The sequence below is a fragment of the Stegodyphus dumicola genome, chromosome 5, assembly GCF_044657685.1.
Source record: "Stegodyphus dumicola isolate Sdum_Otavi_A_Nest chromosome 5, ASM4465768v1".
NCBI classification, from domain to species: Eukaryota; Metazoa; Arthropoda; class Arachnida; order Araneae; family Eresidae; genus Stegodyphus; species Stegodyphus dumicola.
Window position 1 is genome coordinate 60,805,522 of NC_140772.1, and position 19,739 is coordinate 60,825,260.

The 19,739-nt window shown below is 36.8% G+C and overlaps 1 protein-coding gene across 4 annotated transcripts in view; it reads left to right on the forward strand.

Moving 5' to 3' along the window:
- Hasp (Hig-anchoring scaffold protein) overlaps positions 1–5,224 on the forward strand; it is an 818,047-nt gene extending 812,823 nt beyond the window's left edge. For all 4 annotated transcript variants that reach the window (XM_085816685.1, XM_085816688.1, XM_085816687.1 and 1 more), the window contains one exon: positions 3,874–5,224. In XM_085816685.1, the coding sequence (XP_085672811.1) occupies positions 3,874–4,073 (200 nt within the window). In that variant the 3' untranslated portion in view covers positions 4,074–5,224. The remainder of the gene's footprint in view (positions 1–3,873) is intronic.
- Positions 5,225–19,739: the final 14,515 nt, after the last annotated feature.

The following is a 19,739-nucleotide window of genomic DNA, read 5'->3' on the forward strand; positions in this document are numbered from 1 at the left end:
TAGACACTATCTTTCACGAATCCCCACACACAAACCTCATCGTGGGGATTCAAGTCCGAAGAATGAAGAGGCCAGGCAGTAAGAAAACTTCCCGAAATTAACCGATCATCTTCAGTGCCTTTACATGTCCGGCAATGGGAGGAGGTGCACGATCTTGCATGAAGGCAATAGTCTCTAAACATTCTCATTCTTGTATGGCAGGATTGATTTGCAGCTGAAACAGTTTGCGGTAAAGAATACCTGTGATGGAACATCTTTGAAGGCCTTCAAAGGTGTTCTCATCAAGGTAAGAGACCAAGAATGAAATCACCAGTAAACTCATACCATACAGTAATGTAATGAGGATGCAGAAACCGTTCATGCACAACATTAGGGCTTGCAGTACCCAGAGGCGTAGCTAGGGCTTTCAGCGCCCAGGGACAACTGAAGATCTTGCGCCCCTTTCTATGAGGCAAGAATGAAAACAATTTCATTCTAAAATTTCGTAACATCAATTTGGTGCCCCTGAATGCTGCACCCGGGGACACATGTCCCCCCTTTCCCCACCCTAGCTACGCCACTAGCAGTACCACATATATGACAGTTTTGAGTATTAATTGTTCCATCTATGGTAAAATGCGACTCGTCCAACCACAAAAGACCATTCATTCGTTCTGGCCAAACGAAGGTTATCAAAACCAGTGCATTTATCTGGGGTCTGCGGGAGCTGCTTTTACAGAACTTGAATCTTGTATGGATCGCCAAACCTTTCGTACTGTTGACCAAGAGAGAGACAAATCATGTGAGACCATTCGAGCACTTGTCAAAGAACACTTGGAAACGAACGCTCTTTCGACCAGGGGAAGAACGACTTGTTCCATAATTTAATTTGAAATCCGTTTCAGCCCTCTGCCTCGCAGGACATTCAGCTCCTCAGTCTTAAGATTTCATAATCATCTTTTTCAAACCTTGCCTCGTCATAGTCTCTTTTCGTAAATCTTCCAAACGTCGATATTCTCGCAGTGCAGTTGAAAAATTATTGCCATTTTTATAAAACCACTTGATCAGTAGAGCTCGATCTTTCTTCTCTAAAGGCATACAGAATAATGATTTTACGGCGCATTGACTACTGGCTTTCTAAACCACTCCAACGTTCTTTCTACACTGCATAAAAAGTGACATCTGTCATTCAAAATCTGAATTATTATTTTTATTGCAGTTTTCTTCTCACTTTGGTCCATATAACGTATATATCAAACTTTCAACGAAATAGGTCTACCAGGCTCTATGTAGGTCCAAATAGGGTTACTTTAATTATGTTCACCAGTTATACAGAACCATTTTATTTATTCTTTAGAACAGCCGTAAGTTATTAATGAAATCAGAATCTACATTAATTGCAATGTGCGTGTGTGTATGTCTTATATTGTAGCTGTGTGAAGGATATGGCTCGGTAAATAATTTTCAAAGACATGAATTGTTTGAAATGAAAGACACGAATTCAAAAAATGAACTGACTGACATCTGGGCCAGTGTCGCACAAAAAGATTTTAATTGACTTTATATCTCTAATAAAACTGCGACGACACTCAAAGAGTAAAGCGCAAGTCGCCATTACACTCTCCCTGGTTCGTTTCCCTGGAATGTACACGGAGAAATACACGTTTTAGCCTTCTCATTAAATTTGCGATAATACCAGCAATAGGAGCGATTCGAAGCAGCTTTAGCTGAGGGGCTTCGCTTCTTGTTATTGCAGGTTTTGAAAACACTGCGTGATCGTCGTAGAGACAATACCTCACCACGTAATTTGCAGACCATCTCCAGTAGGGAATCTAATTTAGAATTATTAGATACACTGTCAGATACAGGTGAAGAAACTGCGCTTGCCTGAAAGAGTGTAACTTCCAGTATTTGATGGGCAATACTGTCAGCAATTCGAAGAATCTAGTGGCTCAACCGCCGCGAGGATAGATTGAACATTTCACTCAGGGGCCGTTCCTAGCGGGGGTGTAGCGCGTACAAGTACGCGGGTGGCCATATTCAGAGGCGGCCGGACACTCGCGATACCACGTCTAAATATTTTAAATTCATTGTAAGTAGTTGTACTTTTTTATACAATTTGTTATATCAATCAATTTTTATTGCAGATTTTCATATAGCCAGCTGATCTTTGCGCCATACTGTGCAAAAAATGCAACTGTTACAACCACCGATCACGTTTGGAGACGTTAGCAGAAAGGAAATATCACGTTAGCAGAAAGGAAATATGTAGTGTCTTAATACAACCAAAGTATGGAAACGGACATCAGAATGCAGAAATACGCCATAGAATACACACAGTTTGCGACTGGCCATTATATTTGGAGTTCGGAATACTTTCTTATCAATACAGAAATTGTAGCGTCAACTGACTTAAAGTGCCATCTGTCATTCAAAATCTGAATTGTTTAATTGTGTTTAATTGAACTAAGTTTGTCATCTGTTGCCTAAACGAGTCTTAAGAATGAGCCATTATCACCATTACTTAGAATAGTAATGATACATTCTGCATACATGCAGCAGAAATGCATGGGATGTAGAATGAAGTATTCATAAATGAACCTCATTTTTGTCTCACCATGTGAAAGCCTGGGAACAATGTAACCATCAGCCGGTTTCCTCTTTATTTTGGAGCGATACACAGCCCGTCAACGTGCAGTCATGTTTTGCGGTGTTATCATAGCCAACAGCCGATAATCTCTAGAATACATTACAAGTATGTTGATGAGATTGGATACCTTTCAGTATCATATCTGAATAGCTTTCAGCACTCTCATATCTGGATACCTGTTGAGAAACAGTATCCCAGATGCACGTTTTCAGCTGGATATCGTCCGGCCACATACAGTTCAGTGCTTTGCAAACCTAAGATGTTTTGTTAGGTGTACAGATTCTTCCTTGGCCATCCTGATTCCACTATCAATCCCCAATTGAAAATCTGTAGGACACGATTGGACTTCAATTGAATACCGTCCTAAGCCCATGCAATGAAAATGAAATTAGTGACTAGGATGAATATCACTTAGCCTACGATATCCCAGGACATTATTCGGGCATTAATCGAATCGATTTTAAATCAAGTTTAGAAATATAAATTTAGGTCCCTTTTTTTATTTTGTTTATTTGGTCCCTGTAGGACTATGGAAAGTACATGTTTTACTGTTTGTAAACGAAAATTAAATCATTTATTCTGCACCATTCTGACTACATATAATTGCAGTTCTGAATATTTTTGCAATCCATTATGTGTAGCATTTTCTACGTCAAGCAGTGTATTTAGACGTTACGTTTAAATCAGTACTAATGTAATGCTTATAATTATTTATCAAATACCATTCTATTATTAAATATTGTTACGAATTTTGTACTTAGATAGGTAATTTTAGTAGTTATATAAGTAAAATTGTTGTATTTTTCTGTGTAATATAGCTCGAGACAAATGTTACTTATAATTCTTCTAAAAATTACCCAAGTACAAAATTCGTAACATTATATTTCCGATTTTTTCCCTTAGGCATTTATATTTTCTAGTTGCAGTACACAGTGGTTATGAAATAAAGCAAAGTATAGCAGTTTAAATTTCCTTTTTAAACGCAGAATCGTAATATCGAGTTTGGTTTTAAATGTAATATTTTGTTAATAGGGCCCAAAAACGACTTATTTTTGCCCTTAATGGATATTGATTTACATTTTAATTAACGAGTAACTGCACTGTTAATGATCTAAAAAAAGATCTAACAATAAATATTAACAACTCTGAACAACTCTAAAATTCTTTGTCATTACAAAAATACTAATTATCAGTTTTATGAATTTCTGTTTTTTAATTAATTTTCTGCATCACTTTTTTTTCAGGTGTAGCAGCTTGTCAGTACCCTGGAACAACACAGGGTGCCACAATTTCCAACGTTCAGTTTTTTTACAGTATTAATGAGACGGTGACATTTAATTGTCCTGAAGGATTTGAATTGAGAGGAGCAAAAATGCTTAGATGTCTTGAAGATGGCAGATGGTCAAGTGAAACACCCAGCTGTCACTCTACAAGGAAAGGTTAAATACAAAGAAAACAAGGAACTTGGTCTTCCATGACATCATTTTTAGACAAAACAAAACAAGGTGCTTTAGTTCCTCAACATGTGGTACTAGCAAGTTGAGTGAATTAGTATAAGAACCTACTATATAAATGAAAGAGGCAGAATGCACCAGATATTTTAGCGAAATAACAATAAAAAATATTTAAGAGAAAAAAAAAAGAAAATACATCAAGGTGCCTCTTATAAAAAATATAATTGAAATGAATGAAAATAAAAGAAATCAAAGAAATTTCACTCAATAAGTAGAACAGGTACTGTTCTGGTGATTCTGAAAAAAAAAGAAAACCTTATTTCGTTAAATAGTAAATCAGAAACAAAAAACCAAATTAATAAACTATTTCAGCTTCGTAAGGATTTTCAACACCCAACTATCAAATTTTACAGCATTTGGAGAGAAATTTAAAAAATTCAGGGAATATTAATAGGTAGAAATGCTAAAGCGCAATAAAAGTATGTTAATGTTCTTTTAATCATAACATCTACTCCATCTTTGTTTCCAAGACAGCTTTAAAGAAGGTACGACTGCTGGTACCATATGTTTCCCATACCTTTGATTAAAATACATCTCAGTAGTTTCAGGCATGTAAAATTTAGTTCATAAAACTTTGCTGTTGAAATACTGGAAAGTATATCAACAAATAGCGACAAATGTGTTCATCTCTAGTTTCAAAGTCAATATGTTGAAGGACTCACTATAATGGGATCAATATTTGCTGCATTAAAGTTGGAAATCATTGCTGAATGTAAATTATTTTCGATTAGAAAGGAACAAATGTTAGAATGGAATGGATATTTTCATCAACTGTCGCCGTGATGTTTGGCTACTACTTTAACAAAACAAACATGTGGTGTAGTACCCACATACAAGCAACTACTTTGTGCCTAAGACTTTCAAATCGAATTCAATGTTTCAATGGAATTCTAAAATTTCTGCAGTTTTAGTCACTTAAATGTTCATAAATAGAACGAGAGAAAGACGTTTACTTACGTGTTTTAAAGGCGATTTTACTGCATTTATGTTTAGAGACAAGATAGTAGTTTTAATAGCTGAGAAAAATGTATTTTCTTGTATATTGTTAAGTAAACCTTTAGTGAGAATATTTCGTACTGTATGTTTTGCTACTGAGTATTATTTCACCATTCACTTTAATTCTTAATAAGAAAAGTATATTTTTTTTTAATTTGGCCAAACTAAAGGCCAAAATATTAATTATTTGAATCATACATTATCTGCATCAAATGTAATTTAGTTATATGCAATCACAAGTACTGCACCACAGATATATGTAATAAAAATATAATTTACAGTAATTGTAATGTTAATATAAGTTACAGTACTTCTATATATATTACATTGTTTATACATACCATATTTACTTAAGTATTTTCCCCTCTCTTTCTATAAATTTTATTGCTTAAAAACAGAGGGGGAAGAATACGCGGTGTATTTTATTTCTGAAGGAACAAGTTGAATGATAAACATAGCACATCAAAAAGTACACATAAAGACTAACTAAACATTATTAGATTATATATTTCAAAGAACTCGTCAATTTCAATAGTACTTTTTTGCATTTAGACAAAATACTTTCCTACTTGTGCATATACTTTGCATTGTTGCCAAAAATTAGAAGTTTCAAAATCATATGATGAAAAAATATGCAACTAACTACGGCAATTAATCAAAAGTAACAGGAGCCACACTTTTTAAACAAGTGCAGTCATTTTGTTCTCATTCTCTACCGTCAATTTTACGAGTTCTTTGAGTTCTGTAACATAAGAATCAGAGTGGAAGATCACATGTAGATTTAAAATAAAGTATTTGTGAGAGGATTTAAGAAAGAATAATCCTCTTTTTCAAAAGAGGATAATTACATAAATGAACTTAAAGCATCGCCTTTAAACACAGCAAAACTCTCTACAATGTTTTAGAAGTTTTTGTTGAGGAACTTTCAAAAACATATGGGAAATTTCTTGTAATCAGGCACTAATTACAAATTATAACAGTCTAGTTTTCTGTTTTCATGCTTTTAATGCTAATCTTCAGAAAGATTATTATGTTACTGAATCTTCCTATTTCATCCTAGTACCTTTTTTTTTTTCAGGGAGGGGGTGATAATATACTTATGTTTACTTCTTCAGGTGAGTTTTCGCAGGAAGAGCGACAAATCTATATCAATCATATCCTTTAGCATTGAATTTATTGTTGTTTCTTCTTCGACTCAGTACCTTCACATCTGAGTGACTCTGAATTTAACAAAAGTTTAACTTTTCATGGATATTTTTATCATTTCTTTCAATGAAAAAAATACTTTAGATCTTTCCCTTAAACTCTTGAATGGCCACGAGGACATTTTGGCTATTGTAGTACTTGGTTTTTGGTTTATTTTGATTACCGCAAAGCACACGAGGGCTATCTGCCCAAGGGAAAGGATGCCTTCGTGGAAGACCTTTTTAAGGCAACTGGCTCGTATGAAGTTACACATGGGGAAAACCCTGAAAACGTTCACGCAACCAGCTCGTTGGTTGAATGGCACTCAGATCAAACTGCCAGTGTTTAACGACTTTAACGCTTGGCCGCTAGTGAACCTTATTGAAATACAGCCTTCTACACTCAAGAGCCAAAACATTATGACCACCTGTCAATAACGAGTTGGGCCACTTTGGCTTGCAACACAGCTTCAACCCGCCTTGGTATGGATGTCACAAGTCCTTGATAGATGGCCGGAGACAGATTGTACCAGATGTTGTAGCAACGGTCACGCAAATCTGAGATATTGCGAATTGGTGGTATTTGACCTCTGAGCTTCCGTCCCATGACATCCCAAATGTGTTCTATCGAATTGAGATCCGGTGAGTTAGGCGGCCAGGACATTAACTAGAAATCAGCACCATGTTCCTGGAACCACTCTAACACAATTGTAGCCTTGTGACACGGGGCGTTGTCCTGTTGGAACATTCCATTTCCATCTGGAAAAACAGAGGCCATGTAAGGGTGCAACTGGTCCGCAATGATGTTAAGATACCCTGTAGCAATCATGGTCTGCTCTACCACAACCACGGGTCCCAGAGACGTCCAAGAGAATGTCCCCCAGAGCATAATACCGCCACCACCGGCCTGTGTATGACCTACTGTGCATTGAGGGAGCAACTGTTCGCCTGGAAGACGGCGTATCCTGACACGGACATCGGCGTGATGAATGACAAACCGTGATTCATCTGACCAGGCAACTCTTTCCCCCTGATCCATGGACCAGTCGCGATGTTCCCGGGCCCCGCGCAGGCGCAGTTGGCGATGACGCTTGGTCAGCAAAGGCACACGAGTGGGACGTTTGCTGCGTAGCCCCATATTCAACAGTGTCCGCTGAACAGTGTACTCTGATACTTTTCTACTTGGCCCTGCATTGTATTCGGCTGTCAGCTGAGCCCCAGTCTGGCTCCGGTTTTGCTTCACCATGCGAGACAGTCTCCGAGGACCTCTTTCTTTGAAAGCGTGTGGTCGTCCAACACCATGTCGTCTATTTCTGGTTTCACCGTCATTAATCCACTTTTCATACGTACTAACAACTGTAGATCGCGAACAACCCACGAGTCGTGCAGTTTCGGAAATACTTGTTCCGAGCCTTCGAGTCATTACAATCTGCCCTCTATCAAAGTCGCTTAGATCCGCAGCCTTTCCCAACACACACAGAAGTAAGTGAAAGAATGATTCTTCAGACTCTCCAGCAGCAGTTAAATACCACTTCCACCTGATCACGTGCTTCCACGTCATCCAGGCCCGTTCATCGCAAAATGTAGGGCTGGTCTTAAAGTTTTGGCTCTTGAGTGCATAAAGCAGTACCTTCACAACGCATTTTCGTTCCAACATAGTTGGAAAAACGCAGAAATATTCTTACAGTGTGGAACTTTTACAACTCAGTTTAGAAATGTGTGGCGGCTCCACCCATTCTCCGGTTGTCTAAACCTTTACGATACAGCACGCCAGAGGAGAAAGTAGAAATTAAGCCCTAGAGGGGAATTCTAGAAACTGCGACGGACGGAAGTCCATTCTTGATGTTCCCTGTATAGCTATTCTCGATGTTCCCTTGTGATGGAGTGCATTGTCTTTGCGCGACAGCTATGGCTTGCTTGTTTTCCCCGTATTGTATTCTTCTGCAGATTGAGCGCGAATAAAGTAATTCCCTGTATGAGTACCAAGAATTTAGTTAAAGTGGGCGGAGCATCCATAAATGTGTCATATTCATTGTCACGCTCACTAAACCTCATGGCATCTAACTGAGAACGTATACAACGCTAGAGCGACCTTTTTACAACTTTTCACACTGTCCTTCAAGTTATCCATATGCACCAAACTACTCGCCATTGTTCGATTCCTCCAATTCGCTGCACATTTGGCGAATTCTTGTCATACCCAGCGTATTTAATTGACAATTTTTTTATGTAATGAAACTGACAATTTTTAGTTGAATTTATATATTCGATTAATACGTCGATATAACTTACAGTACGTTTGATTTATGTCAATTGGATTCGCTGATAAAAAAGTAAAAATAAAAATTTAAATTATTGGGTATAAAGTTATAATAAATGAACTTATAATAAACGATAGTTATAAAAGTTCATTTATTGGTTTAAATCATTCAGCATAACAGCTGCTTTCTTCTTCTCCCAGTCAGTGAATGAATGAGCACTTAATTGCGTTTCTCAGCGACAGTGGTGTGAGGCATATTCATTGGGGAACTTCGGGAATTTTTTCAATCGGCCGTGTGTGAAGTCGGGTTGCTGGAGTCTGCAGTTTTGCCAAATATGCCGAAAAAGTAGATAGCTATACAGGGTGTATCAGTACAGCGTTGACAAACTTTCAGGAGAGATAAAGTAGACTTAGGCAATGGGAAATCACAAAGCAATGCATGGTCGGAAAAGCTTCCGTAGCGTGGTAGTGAAGACTCTAAAATCAATAAAGAAAGGACACGAACGGGGTGAGAAAATGTGTTTATTATTCAAAGTACAACAAAAGCAAAGAAAAAAACTGCATAAAGAGACAACGATCGTCATCAAAGAAGGTGTTCGAAATTACGACCCGGACCGTAATGCAAGAACCGTGCATCATGCATCTTCCATGCGACCTTCCATTCGTGATGCAGATCTTCCATGCCCCGGAGAAATTAGGCCTGCATCACGATCCGGGGTCGTAATTTCAAATACATTCTTTAATGACGATCAATGTTTGTTTTTGCTCTTAATTGTTGGCTTCTACTGTACTAAACATAATTAAACACGTTTTGTCTAACTGTTTGTGTCCTCCCTTTTTGCGTTTTGTGTCGTCACTACCGCGCCAAAAAAGTGTGTCCGACCACGCATTGCTATGTGATTTCCCATCGTCTAAATGTACTCTATCTCTCCTGAAAGTTTGTCACCGTTGTACTGATACACCCTGTATATTGGTCATCGAATGATTGGCATAATATTAATACATTTTAAAATACTACGTAATCTATCGTTTCATATATATATATATATATATATATATATATATATATTTCAGTTTTCTTTGCTCAACAGTGTTTACATTTCATATTGTAATTTTTTCAATACGACTTTTCGGAATGGTAGAACTATATTTTACAGTGGACGCATACACTTTCTACTATATATGTTCTCAGCTTAGGTTGACCGCTAGTATAGTGCACATTAGCATCATAAAAGCTCAGTGACATAGAACACAGTCAAAGAAAAGTTTTTCTCATTTCCTTTGTCAAGCTTTTATATTTTGTTTTTGGGGTTCTCCATTTCGATGCAGAAAAGCAGACGAAAACGCTTTTAATTGATTTGCTTACTTTAGTACGGAGACAGCTATGAACAAGAACTTTATGTTTTTAACAACGTAATAAAGGTAAGTAAATTTTTGCGATTTTTACTGCCCACAAAACTAATTTAAAAAAATTTGGCCATAGCATTGCCGAATGAAAAGAAATTACTGTCGTTGAAAAGGCAATTTATACCTCTTTAAACAAAGATAGAAATTTTGGATCGAATTAAAAATCAAAAGCGGATAGCTGATATTGGTAAGCATTTTAATTAAAATGAGTCAACTATTCGGTCGATTAAAGAATCGGAAAAAAAGATTAGGTCGCATCCGGATTATCTATTCTTGCGAAAAATGTTGCTCATCCGACAGCATCCATAACAGAAAAAAATGGAAACAAGCGCCAATATTATGGGTAGAAGATATGAACAAGAAACGAATATAGATATATTTATCATATATTTGTGTTGCAGTAATTTTTATTTAATGGCAATAGGCCTTTAAATAAAAATGCAGTTTTGAACAAGAAACGGTTGCCTTTAAATAACTTTAAAAATTAAATTTTTTGAAACGGTTGCACTTTTAAATAAAAGTGCACGTAAACCCAAAGCCTTAAAACTATTTGATTACTTAAAACACATGGTACAGCCATCAGCTAATGAAACCAGTGTTCAAAAAACGCCATTCGCTGCACAGCATACAGATACAAGAGTAAAAGGCCTCACCGGATAAGGATGTAGTAAAATAATATCCGGCAGAACTAGAATACATTATTCAAATTAAGGGTTTTTTGACTGACCAAGTGTTTAATGTTGATGAAACAGAATTATCATGGAAAAAAGTGCCTGACAGGACTTATACCTCAAAAAAATGGGAAAAACAACTGCTCCTGGTCTTTGAAGTTACCGAAGATCGCGTAACTTTGCTTCTTATATAGTAACGCGTCTGGTGACATTGTTACCAAGCCAATGTTCATTGATCGAGCACTGAAACAGTGCAACAAAAATATCTGCCGATGCATTGGAGAGCCAACAAAATGGCATGGATGATTGGCGGTTTATTTAAAGATTTGTTCCATAATTGTTTTGTTCCAGAGATAGAAAATTATTTAAAAAGAAAGACTTAGCATTCAGAGTCCTACTAATCTTAGATAATGTGCCCTCACATCCACTTGTTTTAAATCATCCCAATGTTGAGATTGCAGTTTCACCAAACAACACCACTCCTCTATTGCTAACCTTGGATCAAAGAATCATACCGACTTTTAAATCATATTATATCCTTAAATCTTTTTAATTAATTTTGGAAAAAATAGATCCTACATATATTACAGTCAGTGAAGTTTGGAAATACTAAATCTCAATTTTAAATGTGTAGAAATTTTCGGCTCGTCCTTAAAAGAAGTGCGCCATTCGACACTAAATGCTTCGTGGAAAACTTTATCAGAAATAATCAGTCAGGAAAATGTTGTTGAGACATTTCAGCGTGAATAGAACAACATAGTAAGCCGTGCACACGAAATAGGAGGCGACGAATTTACTGAAATAACTGGTTGATGATATTCTATAATTAGTTACGGAAAATGAAATAAGCAAAGCAGATTTAGTGACAGTTATATCCGAAGCATTACCGATTGAAGATAATTCTGACGATGAAACCAAAAACTTCATTCTGAAAGATATAGAGAAATGTTTGCACAGGGTGAAACAGATGGAATCTTACTTTTTAGAGAACGATCCTTTGCAAGAGAGAGTGGAAATATACAGAAATCTTCAAAATTATATATCTGCCTTTGTACAGGTTTGAAAAGTAAGAGCAAACAATTTCTAATGACAGATTTTTTTAGAACTTAAACCTACAAGAAGTTCAGTGGAACTTGTCGATGAAAGAAGCTCAGGTCTTGAAATAAGGCCAGTCAAACATTCCTTTTTTCAACAACTATAATAAGTGACGATGAGGAATACATCTGTGGGCCTTAACATTACGCTTTCTTTTGATGACTGGAAGCCTTTTAGTTTTTATATGATGTTGAATTTTATTTAAACTTTTTATGAAATGTTTTTATGTACATAAATTTAAAAAATGATGAAAATCTTATACCACAAAAGGCAGTTTTTCTCTTTCAACCCATTAGCCGCTGGTGTTGCGTTGACGCAACGGGCAAAATAAATGGGTATATAAATATAACTACCTAAGATATTTTATACCAGCAGATGATTTTGTGTAGGGAATATTATGAAGATTATTTCTGTAAAAAATATTTCCTTCAACAATCATTTTGTTTATAATAATTAATCTCATACTTTAAGCAAAATTTAAGGAAAAGTTTCGACCGGGTATTTTTGCTGAAAATATTTAACGAAAGAATCGCCGTCTTTATGAGTGATCTATTTTTAGTCAAGGTCACCGTTTATCAGAACATTACATCAGTCAGATGTTTATATTTGTGTTGGGAAGGAAGGGAAAATAGGTGTTGCGCTGACGCAACGTCAGCAGGAAACGGGTAGTCAATCTCTTTTTTCACTCATTCCTTTCGATGTTCTGGTTCATGTTCTGGTTATTTAAAAATGCCTAGAACGAGGTATCTTACATTAGAAGAAGCCCTTCAAAGATTTTTTTGATGAAGAAACAGATGATGATAATGTTAATAATGACCAGAATGAAACTGATATTGTTGTTCTTCCCAGAAATTGCAGAAGCTAGTGACAAAGAAGAAATGAATGGCAATGTTTTAAATAATGATAATGATATTTTACCAAATGATACTGCTGGGGGAAGTTGAAATTCACGTAAGAAGTAAGTTTCAGCCTTCTAAAAGCAGTTATAGTCATACTAAAAAGTTTAAAAAGCAGAAGACTAAAATATTGAAGTGGATAAAAAAAGAACTGTTAGTTATGTCTCAGGAAGAAAATGAAGAAAGAGATAGAAGAGAAATTATAAAAGACAAAATACATTGTAAAACTAGTGCGCAGATTTTCGATTTTCTTTTGGTTTAGATATTTACTCTCTTCTCGTTGAACAGACAAATATATACGCTCAGCAAAAAAAAAAAAAAAAAAAAAAGCCCACAATTTATTGCATGTGAAGCCCATATGAGAAGATTTATTGGAATATTATTGTTTATAGGATATCATTCTTTACCTCAAGAAAAAATGTATTGGTCTTTTGATAAGGACATTTCTGTTCCTGTTGTACGAGAATCGATATCACGTTTGCAGTACAGGAATATGAAGCAGAATTTGCATTTGACAATAGTCAAATTGACAATACTGATAAATTACATGAGGTGAGACCGTATCTAAACTTACTAAATATCACCACTTTTGACTACTGGAAATATAAAGTCTCTTTTAGATTTCAGACCCAAGAATGCATTATTCCTTTTGCAAACTCTTACTGAGAGTGTAGAATTAGCCAGAAATAGATCAGCAACAGGAAGACCTAGTAAATTCAGCATTCAAAACATTAGACCATTTTATCGTAAAGTCCGTTGATAACAAAAGACTTTGTTGTAAAGAGTATCATAGCCATACTGTTTAGAGATGCAAAGTATGTAATATAGCTTTACATCATGATTGTAATCAAGCTTTTCATGCTTGAATCTTTCAGTTAAAATCTGTATTTGTAAAAGAAATACAATGTATATTTTAATATTAAATTAATTACAAGTAAAGTGATTTGTAGATTTATAAAACGTTATGCAGCTAAAAAGTAATCCTGCGCTCCACTCAAGAGAAACATCACACGAGTACAATCCTACTCACTAAACATCCGTAGTCTTATTCCGCTGACGTTGCGCGAACGCAACACTTACTTTTTCCACAAGTAAGAGCATTTTTTTTTTATTTTCAATGTAAATTTATGTTATAAATGCTTAATTTAATATTTGTTATTATTTTTATGAGAAAAGAAACATTCCCTGTAGTTTTGGCGGTTAATGGATTAAGAAGCGAATCCCATTTTTTGTATTAAGTTGGTGACTCCTATAACACAATTTCCCACAACGTGGTATTTTCAAGGAACGTATCTCCCGCACTGTAGGAGGCCTACCTGTACTATTTATTTGAACTTTACTGCTTAGGTCTTGATCATTTTTCTTTATTGGTAATATAATTGCATTAACTAATGTTTCGCTTGAAAATGGTAGCAGTGTTGCTTCAGAAGAACTTTCCTGACTCAATCGTTTTTCGATGCTTTAACACAAAAATAAAGAAAGAAAGAATCGTGTGTAGTTAGAAGCTGAACTGTACAACCTTTACCAAATGAACAGGTAAAATCTCACAAGCTTCATTCTACGTAAAATCCAAGTGGTTAAAACCATTGTATGGACAAAGAACCTGACGATGATGTAATTCAAATCATTAGGCCGAGGTTACTTCCACCGGAGAAAGATTTTATATATATAAGGAATCCGTCGACTTTGGAAACTCTATTCGAGCTGGCCACAAAGTAGGAAAAGCCGCCGCAATTCCAACAGCACACGCACGCAGATGTATGGGCAAGAGTACAGAAATTTCCACGCGTCCTAAGCCAGACGAAGGACGGCAGAAGAAATTCAAACTCAAGAAAGAGTTTTCCACGAAGAGAAACAATCACCAAAAGGCATATATGCAGCGGTAGGAAGAAACAAAACCCATGTCGTTAAACTTCTGAGGGGCGCTGGAAAAGTGGGAGATCAGCGGCCCCGGGAAGAAGGAAATTCCTTCCAAATTCATCTGAATACAGACCTGTTTAAGAATGTAGAATTACCAGAAATACAAATTCTTTTAAACAACGTGCCAGCAATCGCATTAATAGACACGGGAGCACAGAATAGTTTTTCAGGGGAAAAATTCTTTTGGCAGAATTTCCGACGTTATAGGTTATACATCACCGAAGATACAGCGGTGATTGCAGCCCAAGGAGTAAGGTGCGTTTGCATTGGAAAACTGCCACTATACGTGCAGGTAAAAGGTGAGCGACTAAAAATTACTTTCTTTGTAGTTAAAAATCTGCAAGCTAATATCATTTTAGGTATGGACTTCCTCAAGTCAGCAGAAGCAAGAATAAATTTTCAACAGGCCACCATCAGGCTGGACATGGCGAAGAAGAAATCTGAGCAAATTAAGCCTCCCGCGCTGGAGTTAATGACCTGAAAAAGGAGGAAAAAGACAAAATTCAACAAGTGGTAAGACAGTTTTTAGATCTTTTCAGCGACCTGCCAGGGCTGACTCATGTGGTAAACCATTCGATCGACATAGGGGGTAATTTATCCTGTAGGTCTTAAGAGACAATTATAGAAGAGCACGTAAAGGAAATACTAAAAAAATAAAATAATTTTGCCTTCTAGTAGTCCGTTCCTAAGCCCAGTCGTATTATGTCGTAAGAAGAAGAATTTACCCCCTATGGAAAGTATAAAATGACGTTTTGCCATAGATTACAGAAAATTAGAAAATATTACAAAATATAAAGTGTACCCTTTACCCGATCATAGAGGAGACAATTGGGCAAATAAATGCAACGAGATATATAACAACCCTAGTTCTTATCTCTGGCTATTTTCAAATCAGTATGAAATCGGAGGATGTTACTAAGACGGCGTCACAAAATCTTACCAGTCGGCCAGTTCTCTGAAAATCCAAGTTCATCTATCTAGATGACATAATCCTTACTAGTAATACGATAGATGAGCATATAAAACATTTGACGGAAGTCTTTACATCTTACAAAATGTTGGTCTAAAAGTGAATCCTAACAAATGTAAATTCGCGACATAGGAATTGAAATATTTAGGATATAAAATCTCCGCTAAAGGTATCGACACAGAAGATTAAAAAATTATCGCCATTAAAATGTACCCTCCGCCAAATACCGCGAAAAAACTTGCATCATTTCTTGGCATTGTGCTCATATTACAGATCCTTTATCAAAAATTTTGCACATATAGCTGATCCTCTCTTAACACTAAAAAGGAAATAGCAAAATTTTGTTGGTCAGAGGAATCTAATGCTGCATTTGAACAGTTAAAAGCAGCTTTAATTTCAGCATGAGTGCTAAAGGTTCCTGACACAGAAAGTCAGCTTGAAATATCTGCAGATGCATCAGGCTTTGGCGTAGGAGCCGTTTTATCCCAAGCGGGGCAACCAGTACCTTTCTTCAATAAAACGTTGAACTCTACCCAAAGGAATTATACAGCTACAGAACTTGAAACAACAGCTGTTTTACTGGCCGTACAAAAATTCCGTGTACACTTCCGAAAGCTTCCGTGTATACTCCGGAGAATACCCTATGAAATCAAGATGGATAGAAGATCGTGCCATGGAAAAAAAACTGGGTCGCCATTCTGATGAATAACGGCCATCCAGGCACCAAAGGTGACCGCAACAAGAAAATTTCCATCTTGGACCCAGTTTGCGCAGAAACGCATGACGGACTACTCCAGTTCAAAAAGATAAATAAAATTTCATTTTATTTTTAAGTACTCAATACTGTTATGTCTAAAAATATACAAAGTGCGTGTTAAGAGTTATCAAATTGTTTTTGCCTCCGATGTTTTATTAGTTGTTGCAGCAAAAAAAGCTGAAAATTTTATTTTCTATGAAACTTTTGTTCGCTTCAGGAATTTTGAAGTTTAATCGAGACTGTTTTATACAATTTGGCGAGATAAAATTATTTATTCCTGGCAACTTTGTTTAGATTTTGATGTAAGAAACTGGAGACATATATATATAGTATTTTTCAACTGTCCTTAATGTAAATGTGTCTTTCTGAATGTAAAGCATGTGTAATTTTGTAAAATTAGTTGTAAATATATTCAGAAATTGAAACTTAAAAATTTAGCAAAATGGAAAAGCTAGCGGTTAGGTAAAGGTTTTTTTACACCTTTCTTCTACAATACTTACTCTTCAAGACATGCCGAGAATTCGCTACTTCATCTTCTATCATACATAGAGTCCACGTTGTATGCTACCCAAGAGAACACAGAGACTCTATAAGATCATCACATCGAAATGCCGAGGCCCTGTCTAGAAGACCTGCGCAGAAAGCTGTTCCAGGATCGAAGCGAAATACCACTTGCTTAATCCGAAGTACATCAAGATTTGAATTCAACATCGTCTGACCCTGACCCATGGAGTGACAAAGAAGTCACGAAAGACCAGGTGAAAAACAGCAATATTAACCGCATAGCTTACTTAATTGAATCTTTAAAGACTTCTGCCGCAAACTGCTGATGGCAACAAATGCATCCTCTTTCTCATTGATTACTTCACTAAATTGTTACTGAAGTATAGCCTTTTCCTAATGGAGAGACTGTCACGGTAGGAGAGGTTACAGCATTAGATTTCCAGGTTCGGAGTGTCTCTTCAGTCACATTCCGGTCAAGGAAGAAATTTTTTCTCAGCTGTAATAAAACGGCTCTGCAAAATGGCGTTAACAAAACCAAACACCTTTACATCCCTAGTCAGATGGCCAGGGGCATAGCTAGAATTTCCAGCGCCCGGGGACAATTGAAGAATTTGCGCCCCTTTCTGTGTGCCAAGAATGGAAAACGTCTCATTAAAAAATTTCGTAACATGAATATGGCGCCTTTTGGATGCTGCGCCCGAGGACAGATGTTCCCCCTTTCCCCACCCTAGCTACGCCACTGCAGATGGCTCGGTAAAGAGGTTGAATCGGACCAACCTTAATAACCTCTCGCTGGTGGTTTCCAGAAACCAACAGGAGTGGCACAAGAAGATATCTGTTTTTCAATGGCCTATCGCAGTGCTGTCCACTAGACTACCGGCTATTCTCCATCCCAGAACCTCTTCCATCGTGACCTTCGTCTGGCTTGTGATCTCTTGTTTGGTCGCCTTCCGGATGCGTCTTCATCATTTGAGTACATCAAATATCTCCTGGCACGGTTTGAAGTAATGTACAATTTTGGACGAAAATAATTAAACTTGGCGACGGAGAAGATGAAGACCCGATGAAACACGAGAGGTACAGGACATCGATTCAACGAAGGAGATAAGGTGTGGTTATGGAATTCGATCCGGCGAAAAGTACAATCAATAGTTACACCTCTAACTACTAAAAACGTTAAACCTGACGCAATGATAAGCACATCTAAAGAGCAAACCTAACTCGGAGATATATCATTACCCCGAACTCACGCTGAACTAATAACTTAGAGCATATGCTGTCTCAAGTCTTACTGTACTAGCAATTTCTGCTTCTGGAAATTACTGGAAGGCGAATGAAAGCCGCCTTCCAGAACAACATTTACAATAGCCATTACAGTTATACAGGGTCCGGGCCAAAATGTTGCCAAACTCGGCGACTTTCCTCGATTTCTTCCCAAATTTGGCTACCGTTTGCCGGCTTGGCGATATCTCGCCAAACTAGCGACATATTAATTTAAATATTAATTTAAGCTCGGTAAATTTGCAAAAGAAAGCCTTGGCTTGCTGAAGCAAGTTTAAGGAGACGAAGCCGTATCTTCAACGTGTGTTTTGAATAGTTTAAACTTTTCTCGTATGGGCAGGATTCCACTGATGATGCTACTCTAAGTGGTACACCTAGACTTCTCGTAGTGAAAAAAATATTGAAAAAGTGATGTTAGCTAGAATGGGTTGGGTTAGGTTGTTTGATTATGGCAAAACACACAAGGGATATATATTTTCTTAAGGTATACCTTCGTACAGAACTTTCTAAGGAAAATTGACATCATATTCACATTGCATATCGTGAAACCATGAAACCCAGCCATGCAGCCACCCTATTCACCTAAGTTCAAAGCTGGAACTTCCCCCCAATGGCAGATTGTGAACAGTTACAGTTTGCAACAGAGTCTATTAATCCATACTAAGGGCAGATGTGGTTTATTATGGAAGCACCTAATAGGTGGGCTACCACTGCCCCCTATGAAGGGACGAACAGTTATAACCATGCCTTCTCCGGAATTCGAACCCAGGCCTTTCGGTATCGCAGTCAGGCTCCCCTAATCACTATACCATCTGGGTGCCCGAATCTGGAACTACCTACCAGCATTCATCAGTCTTTTACTACTCGGTAACCGATGAGGCTGTTGCTAGAAAAGGGAAAAATAAATGCTAGCACATACAATTTAGACGAATTTATTGCAAAGGATCCATCCTGTACATGCAGAATATGGTGGGGTGGGTTCTTTGTTCCTTTTCCATAATATTTTTCTTAATTCATCTCCATGCCCTCCCACATTCGTCCCTCATAGTGAAACAATTTACGGCTTGTAGAAGAGTTATAGCCTACAATTGTTTGATTTTGCTTCACCACTACTTCATTCCGTTTTCTTCCAAGCTTAACATTCGAGCTTCTTTAATGGATAATTTGATTTTTTGTACAGTAACTGCTATAAGACAAGTTTCCTCATATCCTCATTTTTAACAATCATTTAATAGCTGTTCTATTCCCTTGGCATTTTGAATGCTTCTGAACAAATACTCAGAATATCAATTGTGGAAAAATACAAAAATTCAATAATTCATCAAACATTTTAGTTTTTACACTAGAAAATTATAAGCTTTTCAATTTTGAGATAATAATCAAATACTATGGTATTCTGCAAGAATAGGTTAGCCCCCCCCCACACACACACACAAAAACAGAAATTTATATTTCTAGTCCTTGAAGTGTTAAATGTATTTAAATAACATTTTTATCTGGATTACATTTTTTCAATAATAATCTTTATTTATTCCAATAAAAAGCATTTTAAATAGAAACAACAAATATATGTAATTTAATCTCCATTAACAGACAGTTCCTGCCAACCAGCAGCCCAGCTGAGATCACCAAACACAGGTATTTTTGACTTGGGT